Consider the following 15,562-nt stretch of genomic DNA (forward strand, 5'->3'; position numbering starts at 1 on the left):
TCGGGAGCGGAGTTTCCAATCAGGGCCATCTGGTGCCAGAGCCCGAGCTCCTAAACAGGAGCACAGAGGCTCAAGCAACTGAATATCCTTCCTCCTAGAGTAACCCAATCCTGGAGCATGCCTCAGAGGCTCTGGCCATTCTTGCTCCTCCTCTGTCGTCAAAGGACACGCTACACATACTTTGGAATACTCCTTAGCATATAACAACTTATACCATGTGGAAACAGCATGAGCGTACACACTTAACTTAGGGACATATAGGAACCCAGTAAATGCTGATGTCTTTAATTAAATCTTGGTTAAACTTGATGTCTAACATACTGTGGTCCCTCAGCCATCTGCAGGGGATTGGTTCCAGCATTCCTGTGGATGCCAAAATTCTCAGATACTGGGGTCCCTGCTGTAGAAGGACGCAGAAGTCGCATATAACCAGTGCCCATTTCCTGAGTTCTTAGACAAGAGAATCTTAAATCCAAGACCAGCCTGAGCTACAGAGTGAGACCCTATCTCCAAACACCAGAAGCTGGAACCTAGGTAGAGTGTTTGCCTATGCAAATGCCCGGGCATGATTCTCAGCACCCAGAAGTCTGTGTTCAGCCCAAGGGCCGTGCCTCCCCAGACGTTTTCTTTCCACTATTGTTAAACTCATGGACCAGAGACTGTAGGTATGAAGGTCAACTATGCTTACTCTGCCGATGAGCCACAGAGCCATGAGCGTGGAACCATGTCTTCCAGCAGCACTAAAGAGCTTGGGAGTTTCAGAGAGTCACAAACCTGATAGCAAGTGGCAGCCTCTCCAATCCTTGTCTACAAAGTGGGTACAAATCTAATATCACTCCTCGGCTGGCCTCAGGAATCAAGCGCTAAGCACCCGGTAAATGACCCCTGCTAGGATCAATCTTAACAATAGTTTCTGGCCATCGTGTCTCAGAGAGGACAGGCAGAGCTCAAGATGAAATTAGCAAGGCTTGCTTTAAGGACTGCCAAGAATTGAGACCACGCAGGCAATAGATGGGTGATAAAGGCAGCCAGCCCTCCACCTCGCTGGAGTCTGGAAGTCACTTCCCTTTAGCTCCCAGGAGGGTTGGGGGCCCATTGTGGGAAGGGGCGGGGAGGCGAAGGTGGCCTCAGGGCCTCCCCACCTCCTCTCCTTGTCTGGTTTCCAGGTTGATCTTGACAGGAGGCTGCTGCAGCAAAGCCGTGCATCTGCAGGAGGCAGCAGAGAGCAGAGTGTTGCATCTGTGGGCGGATGGAGCGGGGCCAGGGAGCGCACAGCCAGATTGAGTGGGAAGGTGACAATTTATTCTTGCAAAGTGGGAGAGCTGGATTCCACGGATGTGTTTTCATCCCAGAACAAGCTCATCTCCCAAGGGCTTTGACTCCCCCTACACCCCCAGCTGGGAGCCCGTGGCTGCTGCTAATTGAGAAAAAGACCATGCAGTTTGGTTTCTTGGTTTCCTGAGCAACAAGCCTCCTCCTCCTGCCCTGCATCTCCTGTCTGCCTCTCTCCCACTATCCCCTTAGCTCCCTCCAGCCTCACCTTGGATTCCTTCTCAGATTCTTAACCCTGTTGAACTACTCTCAGTTCCCCACATACTCCTTCCTCTGCCCTGGCCACGCCCTCTGCCTGCGCCACGCCCTCTGCCTGCGCCATGCCTCTCGGCCTGGGCCATGCCCTCTGCCCTCTGCCCGCACCTTGCCCTCTGCCTACACCATGATCTCTGCCACGCCCTCTGCCTGCGCCACACCTTCTGCCTGAGCCATGCCCTCTGCCTGGAACAGTCTCTGACTCTTAACATCGTCCAGGTACTTCTCCAGGAAGCCCCTCAGATCTTCAAGTCTGACTTATGTGCTGTTTAGATGCTCCAGGGACAACCCTTGCCATCACCCATCTGGGCACCTCTTGTGGGACTCTGTCCTAACTACTTGTGAGGTCCTTTCTGTCAGGGACCAGAGAGCCATTAATTCTTTTCCTCAAAAAAGCAAACAAATAGCAAGTTTCCAGTTTTGCCTGCAAGATTCACATGCGCAGTTAAATATTAGTGACATCATTATTTCTGTGCTCTCTCTCTCTCTCTTAGAAAGGAAGGAAGGAAGGAGGGAGGAAGGAAAGAAAGAAAGAAAGAAAGAAGAAAGAAGAGAGAGAGAGAAATAAATAAATAAATAAATAAATCTTGGGCTCCATAGGCTACCTCCAAGCAATTCTGCGACCTTGACAAGGTAGCCAACCTCGGTGTGTTCTGAGTTTCTTTGTAAAATAGCAATGATTATGGTGCCTACCTGGTAGGATATAAAGATTAAATTAATATTTTCAAAGCACTTAGCACAGTGCCTGGCACACAGCAAGTGGTTCTGGTTATTGAATTACCACCATTTTCTAAAGGTTGATATACAAATCCAGCAGTGTGCCTGTAAAGATAGACAGACTAGCAAAGGCTGGTCAGGGGTCAAATTGATGAAAACCCTTCACCTCTAAGGTTCTTAGCTCTGAGAGGCCAAGGGAGAGGGGAAATACCAGCCAGCTAGGAAGGAGCTCATTCTTGTGGCTCCCAACCCTTCCATTAAAGGTTTTTGCTTGCCTGGATAGAAGGAGAGCAATTGGGCAGTGACCTGCCACGCTCCCATTTTCCGGTCTATTTCAACCCAGGCATGCAGAAACTCCTTTCGTTAGTGGAGGGGAAACCTCAGAGGGACCAGATTGGGAAGATGCAGAGTAGCTTTGGAAGTATTTTCCGCCTTGGGGAGAAAGGCTTTGAGACCAAGGGCTTTTACCTCCTCCTCTTCCTGCCCAGCTACCCTTCGTTTAGTTAATTCCTCTTTGCCAAGCTCTGTCCAAGGCAGGAATAAAGGGGAGAAGGAGAGAAGGACAAGAGAAATGAAGGAAAAGAGAAGAGAAAGGGAGAGAAAAGAGGAGAGACGGAAAGGTGAGAGGAAAAGAGGGGAAGAAGGAGGAAGGACAAAAGAAGGAAGTTTCTTTTATAGGCTTCATCTTCCTACTTACAGACCAGCAGTTCCCAGGTTTCAAACATGGTTAATTGAGTAAGTGTTCCCAAGAGTCTGTATGGCCACTGAGACTCCAGGCCATGCTATTTTGCTCATTCCATGATAGTGCAGAACAATCTGGAAAACTCAGATCGGCCAACTAAGCTTCAGTGTTGTTTGAATACATTCTTGCATGCTTGTATTCATTCATAACCTGAACTAAAGAGATGATGCAGAAGTTAAGCTTAGGGCTCTTTCAGAGGACCCAAGTTCAGTTCCCGCCTCAGCACACACATCAGGTGACTCACATCTGCCAGTGACTCCAGCTCTAGGGGTTCCAATGCCTTTTTCTGGCCTCCATGGACACTACATTTATATGCATGTAAACACCCCCATAATTAGAAATGAAATAAAAATGATTGACTCTTAGTCTCACAATACCCTCTGTGTGCTAAGATTCTGGGAGAAGTAACTACTGACCAATCAGGGATGACACTGGACAAAAATCCTGGGTGCAGATGGGAGCCAGAGGGCATAGGCACGTACCGGAGATTCCCTCCTGGTGGGACCTGTGCCGGCTGGTCTTATGTCAACTTTACACAAGCTTGAGTCATCTGAAAGGAGGGAACCTCAACTGAGAAAATGCCTTCATAAGATCTGGCCTTAAGGCATTTTCTTAATTAGTGATTGATGGGGGAGAGCCATGCCAGGTGTGGTTGGGGCCATGCCTGGGCTGGTGGTCCTGGGTTCTATAAGAAAGCAGGCTGAGCAAGCCGTGATGAGCAAGCAAGCCAGTAAGCAGCACCCCTTCATGGCCTCTGCCTCAGCTCCTGCCTCCAGGATCCTGCCCTGTTTGCATTCTTGTCCTGACTTCTTTGGTTATGAACAGCAATGTGGAAGTGTGAGCTGAATAAACCCTTTCCTCCCCAGCTTTCTTTTGGTCATGGTGTTCCATCACAGCAATAGAAACCCTGACTAAGACAGTACTCAAAGCCACCTTGTAGTTAAGACTAGAAGAGAAGCAGGAATTAGCCAAAGTTAAGGCAAGAGACAAGCCCACAAAGGTCTGATTAGGTATTTGAGGATGGTAGAAGATGAGTCAACCTGGATGAAAGCAGAAGGTGCAAGCTCTGGGATCCTGCCCACCTCAGCCTGCTGATGTCCTGTGAGGAAACAGAATGTGATGCTTCAGAGGAAGTCTTTGTGACCAGGAGGTCTCTGCCACTTTCCTGCCAGGCCGATCTTGTTGAAGTCTCGGTTTCTCTCTGCCCGTTTGGCCGATCATAAATGCTCCATGTGGGGGGAGGCAGGTACCTTGAAACCATGAGGATCTGAGTTCAGTCCCCCCAGAAACCACGTTTAAACAAACAGGTGTAGTAACTGTACTTGTAATCCCAGCATTGGGGAGGCAGAGACGGGGCATCCCTAGGGCTCATTGGCCAACCAGCCCAGCCTCATTGGCAAGATTCAGACCAATGAGAGCCTGTCTCAAAGGAAAAGTGGATGGCATTCCTGAGGATGGCACCTGAAGGTGTCCTTTGACCCCCATACAGATGTGCACCTATACACACACACAAATAAACAAATGCTCTATGAATGTGTGTGAAAGAGAGTTGTTATTCTCCATGTTCGTTTTTCTTTTTTTAGGGAGAGGGGTGTTCAGGGTCTCTTGGCTTGGAACTCACTATGTAGACCAGACCAGTTTTGAACTCATAGAGATTCATCTGCCTCTGCCTCCTGAGTGTTGTGATTAAAGGCATGTGCCACAATGCCAGGTCTTTTTTGAGACAGGGTCCTCAGTAACCCTGCAGGTTCACCTATTCAGCTCGACCGGGTGTTAAGCAGGCCCCAAAGACCTGCCTGTCTCTACAGATGCCCCTCCCCAACCCCCAGCGCCGGGACTGTAGGCATGCATCACCAGACTGAGCTTTTTCTGTGGCTGCTGGGGATCTGAACTCGGGTCATCATGGTTGCAGAGCAAGTACTTTACCCACTGATCCGTCTCTCAGCCCCTATTCACTGTGCTATGATTCTCAGAGTCTGTCGACTATGGTAGTGATTTGAAGGCAGAGATTCTGTGCCTCTGGGTGGTTACAAAAGAGACTCCAGGTGTCTGCCAATTGGACACCCGAGGAAGAAGAAAATGTGCCTCTCATTCATGGCAGGTCAAACACAAAGCTGACCAGTACGTAGGTGTCCAGGGACCACTGCTCACTGACCAGTACACAGGTGTCTGGGGACCGCTGCTCATTGACCAGTTTGTGCATGTTCAGGGACCGCTGCTCACTGACCAGCACGGAGGTGACCAGGGACCACTGCTCACTGACAAGCACGGAGGTGACCAGGGACCACTGCTCACTGACCAGTAGGTCATATGTGTCCAGAGACCACTGCTCACTGACTAGTACATAGGTATCCAGGGACCACTGCTCACTGACCAGCATGTAGGTGACCAGGGACCACTGCTCACCACATGGGTCTCCCAACCTAGTGGATGGAAGGTTCTCAATTGTCTGTCTCTCCCAACAACCGACTTCTGTGTCCAAGAACAACACCCACAAGAAATTTGAAGAGGAGCCAAGACTTGAGAGAAATTTATCATCTCAAACACCATGACCTTGTTGTTGCTTTCAATGTGTTGCTCTTCACAATTAACAACCGATCCTAACCCCATCAGTGTGGAGGGCAAAAGATACAAAGTCTTGCTTCTAGCTTATCCGTAAATGCACGCACTTGTCAGATAGCCTGGAATTGCTTATTGAAACAAGGCACCATTTCTTGCTTATAAAATTTGCAAAGATTCCCCAGGAAATGATGGCAGTCAGGACGAGCAAGTGAGATGGGTGCCCTCAGCCATGGCAGTGAGAGGGGAAATTGCGTTCAGGAGGCAATTTAGAAATTGTATCAAAGCCACCCAAGTCTCTCCCCAGAAAACCATCAGAAACACCGACAAAGCTTGAGGCATGAAACTGTTGTCTCAGTGTTACTACTAGTAGCTTTTTATCTAGAAAAGAAGGGAGGAAGAGAGGAAGGAAGAAAGAAGGGAGGGAGGGAGGGAGGGAGGGAGGGAGGAAGGGAGGGAGGAGAGAGAGAAAGGGAGAGAGGAAGGGAGGGAAGGAACCAATGAACAAATGAAGGAAGAAAGGAAAGAAGGAAGGGGGAGAGAGGCAGGGAGGGAGGAAGGAAGGAACAAAGGAACGAAGGGAGGAAGAAATCTAATTATCCAAAGATAAGGCAGTTATTAAACTCTAGGAGGGCTACATAAGGGCTATTCATGAACTATTTAAAACAATCTTAATAGGGGCTGCAGAAGCGGCTCAGCACTTAAGAGAAAACCCAGGTTCTGACCTAGCACCCACGTGATGGTTCACAGCCACCTGTAACTACAGCAGCAAGGGAGCTAGTGCACCCGTTGGGCTCAGTAGACCCTGTCACAACATGGCGCCTGCACAGACCCAGCATACTCACATACATGATGCATAAATAATTAAAATAACTCCTTTTTGGTTTGTTTGTTTGTTTGATATAGGGTCTTTTTTAGGTAGCCCTGGGGTGTACATGTATTTTTAGACTTCAGATGCAGAACTGTGTTAATCATAACGGATGTGTTTTACTTTTAAAAAATATGTAATAAGTCACAGAGATAACTTGAGCACCACCAATCTTCCTCCCACTCCGCTTTCTCTCCTCAACCCTCTCAGAGGTGCCCCAGATGCCCCTGCTGTGTCCCCTGTTCTGGAGAGGGTTCAAAGGTCATTGCTACAGATTCTACCCCATCAACAAGACCTGGGCCGAAGCCGACCTGCAGGGCTCTCAGTTCACTGTTGGCAGGAAATCTGCCAGGCTGACCTCCATTTACGGGTGAGTGGACTGCCCGGGCCTCTGTGGCCTAGCCAAGTGCTCCTGAGGAAAAGGACTGGAGTCTGATGTCTCCAACTGGCTTCTGGTTCAGGTCACGGAAGTTCCTTTTTACCCAGCACAAGTTGTCATTGAAGTTATCTGGGTGGAATGGAGGGGAAATAACTCAGCAGTGGGAGCAAAGAGCATGCTGGGAGAAACATCTTTATAGTCGCCAGGTTTGTGCCATGCACTGCAGGGCATCGGCGCTCTTGATCTGGTGAAACAGCTGACCTGATAAACACGTGTGGAATGGGAAGAGGTGGGTCAGGAAGATGGCCTGGTAGGGAAAAGCGCCAGTGATACAAGCCTGGCTAGTGTAGTTTGAGCCTCAGAACCTGGGGGGGTGGGGGGACAGAGGGGCGGGGCGACAGATACATTTGCATCTGACACAGTCTGTTTCCAGCACTCCTTGTGTGAGGTGGTAGGTAGAGACAGAACTGCCTGGAAGCTTGCAGGTTGGTTCCCTTGAGTTATCAACAAAGCAGAAACAAGAGAGATCTTTCCTCAACAAAGTGGAAAGCACGACCTCGTGCTCTGACCTCCACTCCGGGTGAGATATCCTCCATAGTGGACACCCCCACAAAATGGCGGACTTTTGGAGCATGCTCATGGGAGCGGATAGACCTCGGGTCCAGGACCGGTGCACTATGACATCCCTGGTGCACTGAAGTTCGCCTCTCACAGGATGGGAAGCACTTGTCAGGGGGTCTGTTGTGTGGACATCTGTGTGACCTGTGCTGTCATTGGTCTGCTTGTCCTCACATCCTTCCTCTGAGCTCCTGACTTTGGTTGATGGCTTCTTCTGAGCTCGCTGATATCAAGGCAATAGGTGAACCACTCTTTGGTAAGCAGTTACCTTGACGTTCCTCAGGAAAGTTTCTGAACAGGAAGAGCAGAGCAGAGACCAGAGCCTTCTCCACACACCTTCCTCTTTCTACCAGGGGGAAGATGCTTCGCAGATGCTCCCTGGAAGCCGTGCTTTTCAGCTAGGTGTTTGAACTGGGTCTTTTGGCAATTTTAGCTTCAAAGAGAACTGGGGAGAGAAATATGGCTTTCTAGGCTATAATATTTACAGTAGTGAGATGAAATCATCTGTGGGAATGGCTTTGGGGCAGACAGCCAGTCATGTCCACTCCAGTCCCAGTTTGCTATGAGGATGAAATGAATTCACGGCTGTGTAACATGAAGCACAGTCCTAACATAAATGACTTGTAGCCCCCGTGAGTCTGTTTTACTGTGTCCAGCTGCTCAGCTTTCCTTCCCTATATCTTTCTACCCATTCATCATCCATCTTTTATCTATTATCCATTTATCCCTTCCTACTTCCTTCCCTCCATTCACCCATCTGCCTGACCTTTCATTCTTTCATCTCTATTTCTTCATTGTTTTATACAATGAGCAAACACCAGGGTCCCTCACTGGTTTCTTCGTTAATGAACTTTTGAAATCAAGGCTAGGACTCCTCCAAAAAGACACTGAGTGGACTAAGCGAGTTCAAGCCTAGAGCTGAATTTTCAAGAAAAGGAGAGAGAGAGAGAGAGAGAGAGAGAGAGAGAGAGAGAGAGAAGAGAGAAGTGTTTTTGGTTGAAGTGGTAGTAAGTGTTGTGCTGAGTCTTTCTCTGAGCTGGTGTGGATGACCATGTAGGGTTGGCCTAATTAAGAATGATGGAGGAACTAGAGAGATGGCTCAGTTGCTAAGGGCACTCACTTCACAACTGGGAAGACCAGAGTCCATAATCCCAGCATCTACATAACATCCCAGGTGACTCAGCAAATGTCTATAGCCCCAGTTTCAAGGGTGGCCAGACAGAATGATTGTTGGGCCTTGTGGCCTCCAGTCTAGCCAAAAAGGTCATGGATAGACTGCCTCAAAGGAATATCATTCCGAGAGTGGTAGAGGACCACTCTCTGGTTGCTGTACAGATACACAAGTATGCACAACCATACATGCATATGTGCACACCCTCAGGCACACACACACACACACACACACAGTTAGTTAATTAACTGAAATCTTAAGAGAACAGAAGAGGAAAGCATCCTGTGCTCTTTTTATGTAGTCCAGAAACATTAACAAGCTTGTTTTAGACTTCATCCTGTGGAAGGGGCGGTGCTGACTGCTGCTGTGCTTCCTACATCCACAGCTGGAAGGAGAATGTCTTTGTGATGACCTGGTGAACAGCTGTGTTCCTGACATCCCAGCCGACATCTTGATTGGCCTTCGTGACCACAGGCAGGTGAGGCGAGAAAGCCACAGCTATCAGATCCCATGGAAAAGCTCCCACCAAGGTTCCACTTTGATTTAATAATGACGGTCATAGTTATGCATCCAGCACATAGACACCAACCTGTCCCAGTTAGTCCTGGAAATGAGTGTGGCACTGACCTATCTCAGTTAGCCCTGGAGGTAGTTGTGACGCTGACCTGCCTGTTAGCCGTGGAAGTGGGTGTGACCGGAACATGTAGAATGACCAGAGAAGGCTTTTGTTTTGACTTGGATTTTCTAAAACAAAAATATGGTTAGATAAACAAGGGTCTTTTTCCCCCCCTCAGCATCACTGGACCCAGGGCTCAGCACACAGTAGATCACTGGGCTGCAATTCCCAGACCCACTCTGTTTCTTTGGAGATGAAATGTCTTTTGGTTGCCTGGGCTCATTCCTTACCGTGAAAGGCCCTGAGCTCAGGCTTCCTGTCTCAGCTCTAGGTTCAGTCCCGAGAACCTCAAACAAACAAACAAAAAATCTAGGAAGACCATGTAGTACAGACTTGAGATACAGTGGCAGAGCACGCAAGAGACTCTGAGCTCCAACCCCAGCACCATAAAATTAATGACCAAACGAACCTGTGGTACAATGACTATTGCCACTTAAATTAGCAGTGTGAAGACTAGACTAGCCGCATGCCAGTTCCTTACCTCTTTCCCAGGTCCTCCTGTTAGAAAGAACTTCTAAAGGGGGAGGGGTGTGGAATCATGTGGAAATTTCTGCTGAAGTAACTAATCACCGTGTGCCAACTAAAACATACAACTAATACTCTTGCTCAGTTTTAACTGTGTTTTAGAGTATTTCCCAAAGACTTGGGAAGGTTTTTTTTTTTAATTAAAATCATCCTAACCAAAAAAATACATAAATAAAGTTAGGTTAGATCTACCTTAAATCATAATTTAAAGAATATGTATTATAGGCTGGGTGGTAGTGGCATACACCTTTAGTTCCAGTCCTTGGAATGCAGAGGCAGACTCATCTCAATGGCCGCACAGAGGCAGATCTCTGTAAGATCAGCCTGGTCTACAGAGTGGGTTCCAGGACAACCAAGGTTACATAGAGAACCCTGTCTCAGGAGAAGAAAGGAAGAAAGGAAAGAAGGAAGGAAGGAAAGAAGGAAGGAAGGAAAATAAAAGAGGAGAAAAGAAAAATAAGAAAGGGGGAAAGAATGTGTATTGTAAGACTTAATATCCCTAACAAACGAGACAGAGAAAGGGCTTTACTTTCTTTTCGGGGCCAGGCACTGTGCACCAGGCTCCGTGTTGCCATTCATATACTTTGAAAGTCACTCAGCCCTCAATCCTCTCTGGGATATTCACTCTACTTTATTGGTGGGAAACCAAGGCTCAGAAAGATTCGGAAATGTGCCCAGGTCACAGAGCAAGGAAGATGGAGAGAGTGGAAGCCTTGAGCTCAACCTGTCCTCTCTCTGCTATTCCACTGTGTAGAAAGGACTTCAGAATCATCTGTGCTTCGAGAGGCACTGTTCTAAATACCAGAATAAATATAAAAGGAGGCATGACTCCCGCTCCCTCCCCTGCCAGTGTCATTCTTCCCACAGTTGGTCTGCATACTCACTACAGCACCAATCAGACTGCCAGCGGGACTTCTCTTGTGATTGAACAGCATAGTTCCAGAGCATGAGAGAAAAACATAGGCATTTGAATAAAAGGAGGTGGGGAGGAGTAAGTCTCAGCAGCTGAGAAAGGACAGTGCTTAGGCTGGGGACTGGAGTCAGGACCACCTGAGTTTGAGTGCTAACACTAATGGATCTGGGCCAGTTTTCTGAAGATGATGTTACCTGCAGTGTAGGGCAGTGAGGACAAAGGGAGTCAAGTTCACATGATAAGGACCAAAGGCATCTGGGAAGAGCAGTACTGCCAGTCATAGCATGTAGACAGTTGTTTCTTTCCCATCTACCAGTTCTCAAATAACTGACATGGAGACTTACTATTAATTACAAATGATCAGCCAATAGCTCAGCCTTGTTACTAGCTCCTACATTTAAATTAACCCATATTTCTTATCTATGTTTTACCATGTGGCTTGGTACCCTTTTTCAGTACAGCATGCCCATTTTGCTTCTCTCTGAATCTGCTTGGGACTCCACACTCCACCCTTCTCCTTCCCAGCATCCTCTGTTTGGCTCTCCCACCTAACTTCATCCTGTTTGGCTATTGGCCAGTCATCTTCTTTATTTAACCAATCACAATGACATATATTCACACAGTGTATAGGCATACTTCACAATAGTACACATTACTTTGATGCAAGGTAGCAGGCATGAAGTACTACTATAACACTGTCCCTACACTGGAGCTGACCCAATATTTGGTCTTCCTCTCTACCTTCTTGCTGTGAATGGACCCCAGGAAGGACAGTTTGAATGGATGGATTGTTCTCCTTATGACTCAGTTACTGGGACAAGAGTCAGTCTGGTGATGGCATCCATACAGAGACTGTGTGCAGATGTGGTACCCACCCAGTAGCGGTGGGTACCCTGGGACCTGAACTCTCACAGAGCTGCTGGAGAGACATAATGGGGGATGGGGAATCACTGCACCCCCCTGAAGAATGGGGGATACAGTGAAGAATGGAGTCACCATGAGGCATGCGGAGGCATCAGGGAGCATGGAGAGGCACCTGGGATAGGACTGGCACAATGAGGATTAAGAGGCTGTCCTTTTCAGCACCTTGGAGAGCAGCTAGCATCCCTAGGGAATGGGGAGGAGTGTTTGAAGTGATCAGTAATGGTTCGCCGACATTCTGGCTCTAAATGGATGAAAAGGCGTTAGAGAATTAGAGTGGGTAGCAGAGATTTCATTAAGTTCTTTGATGTGCACAGTACAGCCTATATTCCTTTTTAAGAAAAATTTTCTTCACTGAGAATTAGTCTCCTGGGTCAGCTAATGGGGCACCAAAGTGCCTCAAGACCAGGCTGACACTTGTGAATTATAGAACACAGTTGTATCTGGAGAATCATGGAGGCGTGGGCACTGAAGAGCACACACCTGGGTTTGAATTCCAGCCCTGTAACTTAATGTGGCTATGATCTTGCAGGAAGTAATTCTCTCTCTCTGAGAGTCTGTTTCCTCTCCCAGGAAAAGGGCATACTATTCATCCCTATGTAAAAGGCTGCAGAGATAATTGAAGGACAATTGGAAGAGTCCAGAGATAGGTGGACTCAGGGTGTCAGCCATTGTCTGAACACATGTTCTCTGCTCTATCAACTATGGAGCCCAAGGTGAATCCAGGCCCTAGGAAGCTGAGCAACTTCTTCAAGGTCAAAGCAGGCAAGAAATGAAGCTAGGTTTGAAATATGTACTGAATCCCAGATATAAGCATCTTGCTGCTCTTCTCTGTTCCCTCTCCTCCTCCTGGGGAGTGGTGGAAGAGGAAAGTGACTTATCCTGGAAGCCATTGCAGCAGTCCAGCAAATGGAGCTCATGCAGTCTCTAGGTAAAGTTTACCCTCCCCAGACCAGGGGCAGATCAACCCAACTTTAAGGGAAATGAAGATCAGAGAGCTGTCTCCGAAAGCATCAGCAAGTGAGGCTAGCTGGAGAGGACTTTTACTCCAGAGCAGTGACATGGTGACTTTTATTGCAGTAGCTGGATCTGCTTCTTCTGTTCACAGCACTGAGGTCCTGGCCTGCCACAGGAGGTTCCCCTTTGTCTGCAAGATCCCATCTCTGAGCATTCACTAATGCATTCCTGTTGCCCGGTATGAACTCAGCACCAAGGTGTCTTGCAGTGGTATCTAGAACAGAGCTCATGGTAAGTAAATGTAAACACACATAGAAGGGAAATCCTCCAGGTGGAGATTCTCAACAAGCTGGCCTTAATTATTCAGTGGCCAAGAGACAGCAGACCAGCTCACACAGGTTCCAGTATTCTGGATTGAACTGAATGTCCCCATCCTGGCCAGGTCTTCAGTTTGTGATTGACGGGATCACTTTGACACAATGTGATGTGCATCACTGAGGCAGAATGGAGTGGGAGCTGAGACCCTCTGAGGGGCTCTGGGTAATGAAGATGAACTGTTGGCCAGAGGGCGTGAGCTTTGGTTCTGCTTAGAAGAGCGGGCTTGATTGTAAAGTGTCCATGGAAGCAGAAAAACTGGATTCAGTTCTAAATGGCACCCCTTAATACACAACCTCTCTCTTGTGAGAACCTTGGTCTGTACAGTGGGTGGAAAAGAAATATAAACATCTAAGGAATGTCAACTTCAAAAGGCCTGATGTGTTGGAGGACTTCAGTGTATGAGAGCTTCTGTTACTAATGTTATTAATGCCAAGAATGGGGTTTTATTCCCATATTTCCTTGCCAGAAGAGTGGGCTGCATCCAGTACACAAAAGAGGATTTAAAGAGGCAATTTCTTGTCCCAGAGCCAGCAAACTTTTTTCTGGTGTAGGAGGTCCTTCTGTATTTGTGTTTCTTTCATTGGTTGAATAAAGAAACTGCTTTGGCCTTTTGATAGGGCAGCCCTTAGGTGGGTGGAGTAGACAGAACACAATGTTGGGAAGAAGGGAAGTGTGGCAGACACCATGTTTCTCCTGCCTGAGACAGGCACTGGTTAGATTCATGTCAGTAAGCCACAGTGGCAATACACATTAATGGAGATGGGTTAAACGAATATGTAAGAGTTAGCCAATAAGAGGTTAGAACTAATGGGCCATGCAGTATTTAATTAATAGAGTTTTGGTGTGGTTATTTCGGGGGTTAAGCTAGCAAGAGCAGTGGGACACAGCCTGCTCCCTCCTTCCTACTACATTTGTCCATAAAGGATCATACAGCAGATATTTCAGGTTCATGCACTGTCTGTAGCTGTGAAACTCTGCCATGTCTGACAGAACCTGCTGTAGGTTAGGGACTGTGTCTAAAAAGCTAAGCTTCATAGAATGGCTGTGATAAACACCAAAAACAAAAGCAGCTTAGGGAGGACTTATTTTATCTTACATTTTACAATCCATCCTTGAAGGAATCAGGACAGGAGCCTGAAGCAGAAACCATGAAGGAATGCTGCTTATGGGCTTGCTCCCCTGGCTTGTGCAGCTAGATTTCTTATACAGCCCAGGCCCACCAGCCCAGAGATGGCACCTATTGCAATGGTCTAGACCCTCCTACATGAATTGTTAATCAGGAAAATGCCTGTGCTGGGTGGTGGTAGTGCACACCTTAAATCCCAGCACTTGGGAGGCAGAGGCAGGTGGGTCTCTCTAAGTTCAAAGCCAGGCTGGTCCATAAAGAGTATTTTAGGACAGCGGAGGCTACACAAAGAAATCTTGTCCAAAAAACTAAGTGTAGAGTGGAGTGATGCCCCACAGACATGGCCACAGGCCTATCTGATCAAGGTAATTCTTCAGTTGATTTTCCCTCTTTCTGAGTATCTCTAGGTTTATGTCAAATTGACAGCTGGAGGTAACCATGACAACGTGTCATGAAATATTGTTCTTTGGACCCCTTTTTCCAATTACATAAATTTTATTTTTAACTCTTGCAGCATGCCGCTCCTGCCAGCAGAAGAGATGACTGCAACAGGATCCTTCTCAGAACACCCTTTATTGGAGCACTTACACTTGAGGTTTGAAAGAGGCAAGAAGACCCCGTCCCCGTGGAAGCAGAAGAATATATACGGTGCCAGACAAAGCCCTGACGTGTCATCAACCCAATGGCTCAGGCCAGAATGGAGCGATAAACGTGCTAAATAATGATTGGCCAGATCGGATGGCCAGATCGAAAGACTCCCCGCGCTGGGGGGGGGGGGGGGGGGGCTCACATGCATGCGCACAAGTTCTCTCAAGTTTGACGTGGAACAGCAAACGGTGCCCAGGCTCCGTGCCCACGACATGACAGCGCCTTGGTGCGCGCTACAAACTCTCACATTGTACAAAAGCAAGCTTTGAACCAAATTGGACCACAGCACACTGCCCCCTGACCGCATGGTTTCACTGGGTGGATGGGAGAGAAGACACGGGCAGCAAGGATTGTATGAGAATATGGTTCAGGACTCCAGGGTTCCATGTAGAATTCTTTACTTCACTCGGGATGTCTCTCAATTCCTTTTTTTCTGTTACTGTGGTAAAATTCCCTGACAAAGGCAACCTAAGGAAAGAAAGGTGTATTCTGCCTCACAGCTGAAGGATGTGGTCCTTCATGGAATCAGGAGCTTGACAGCAGTTCACGTAACATCCATAATCAGGAAACAGGACTGAATGTTCAACTAGACTCCTTTTTATGTAATCCAGGCCCCAAACCCAGGTAACTGTGCAGCCCTCCTTTGGGTTGAGTCTTTGAACTAACCTAGTCTAAGTTAACCCTCACAGGTGTGTCTGGAGGCTAAGCCTAGTCTAAGTAAGCTTTCACAGGTGTGCCTGGAGGCTAACCTAGTCTAAGTAAGCCCTCACAGGTGTG

General features: G+C 47.7%; 1 protein-coding gene across 1 annotated transcript; it reads left to right on the forward strand.

Annotated features, from left to right (window-relative positions):
* The first annotated feature begins 5,821 nt into the window (after positions 1–5,821).
* On the forward strand, positions 5,822–12,854 carry Clec19a (C-type lectin domain containing 19A). Its single transcript, XM_041666609.1, is given in 9 exon segments — positions 5,822–5,843; positions 6,684–6,835; positions 9,019–9,046; positions 9,049–9,119; positions 11,521–11,557; positions 11,560–11,598; positions 11,601–11,639; positions 12,785–12,796; positions 12,799–12,854. Coding segments are annotated over 9 exon segments (456 nt in total).
* The last annotated feature ends 2,708 nt before the right edge of the window (positions 12,855–15,562 follow it).

The sequence above is a fragment of the Microtus oregoni genome, unplaced genomic scaffold (assembly GCF_018167655.1).
Source record: "Microtus oregoni isolate MIOR12 unplaced genomic scaffold, Mior012 000016F_ref0000370, whole genome shotgun sequence".
In the NCBI taxonomy this organism is placed as follows: domain Eukaryota; kingdom Metazoa; phylum Chordata; class Mammalia; order Rodentia; family Cricetidae; genus Microtus; species Microtus oregoni.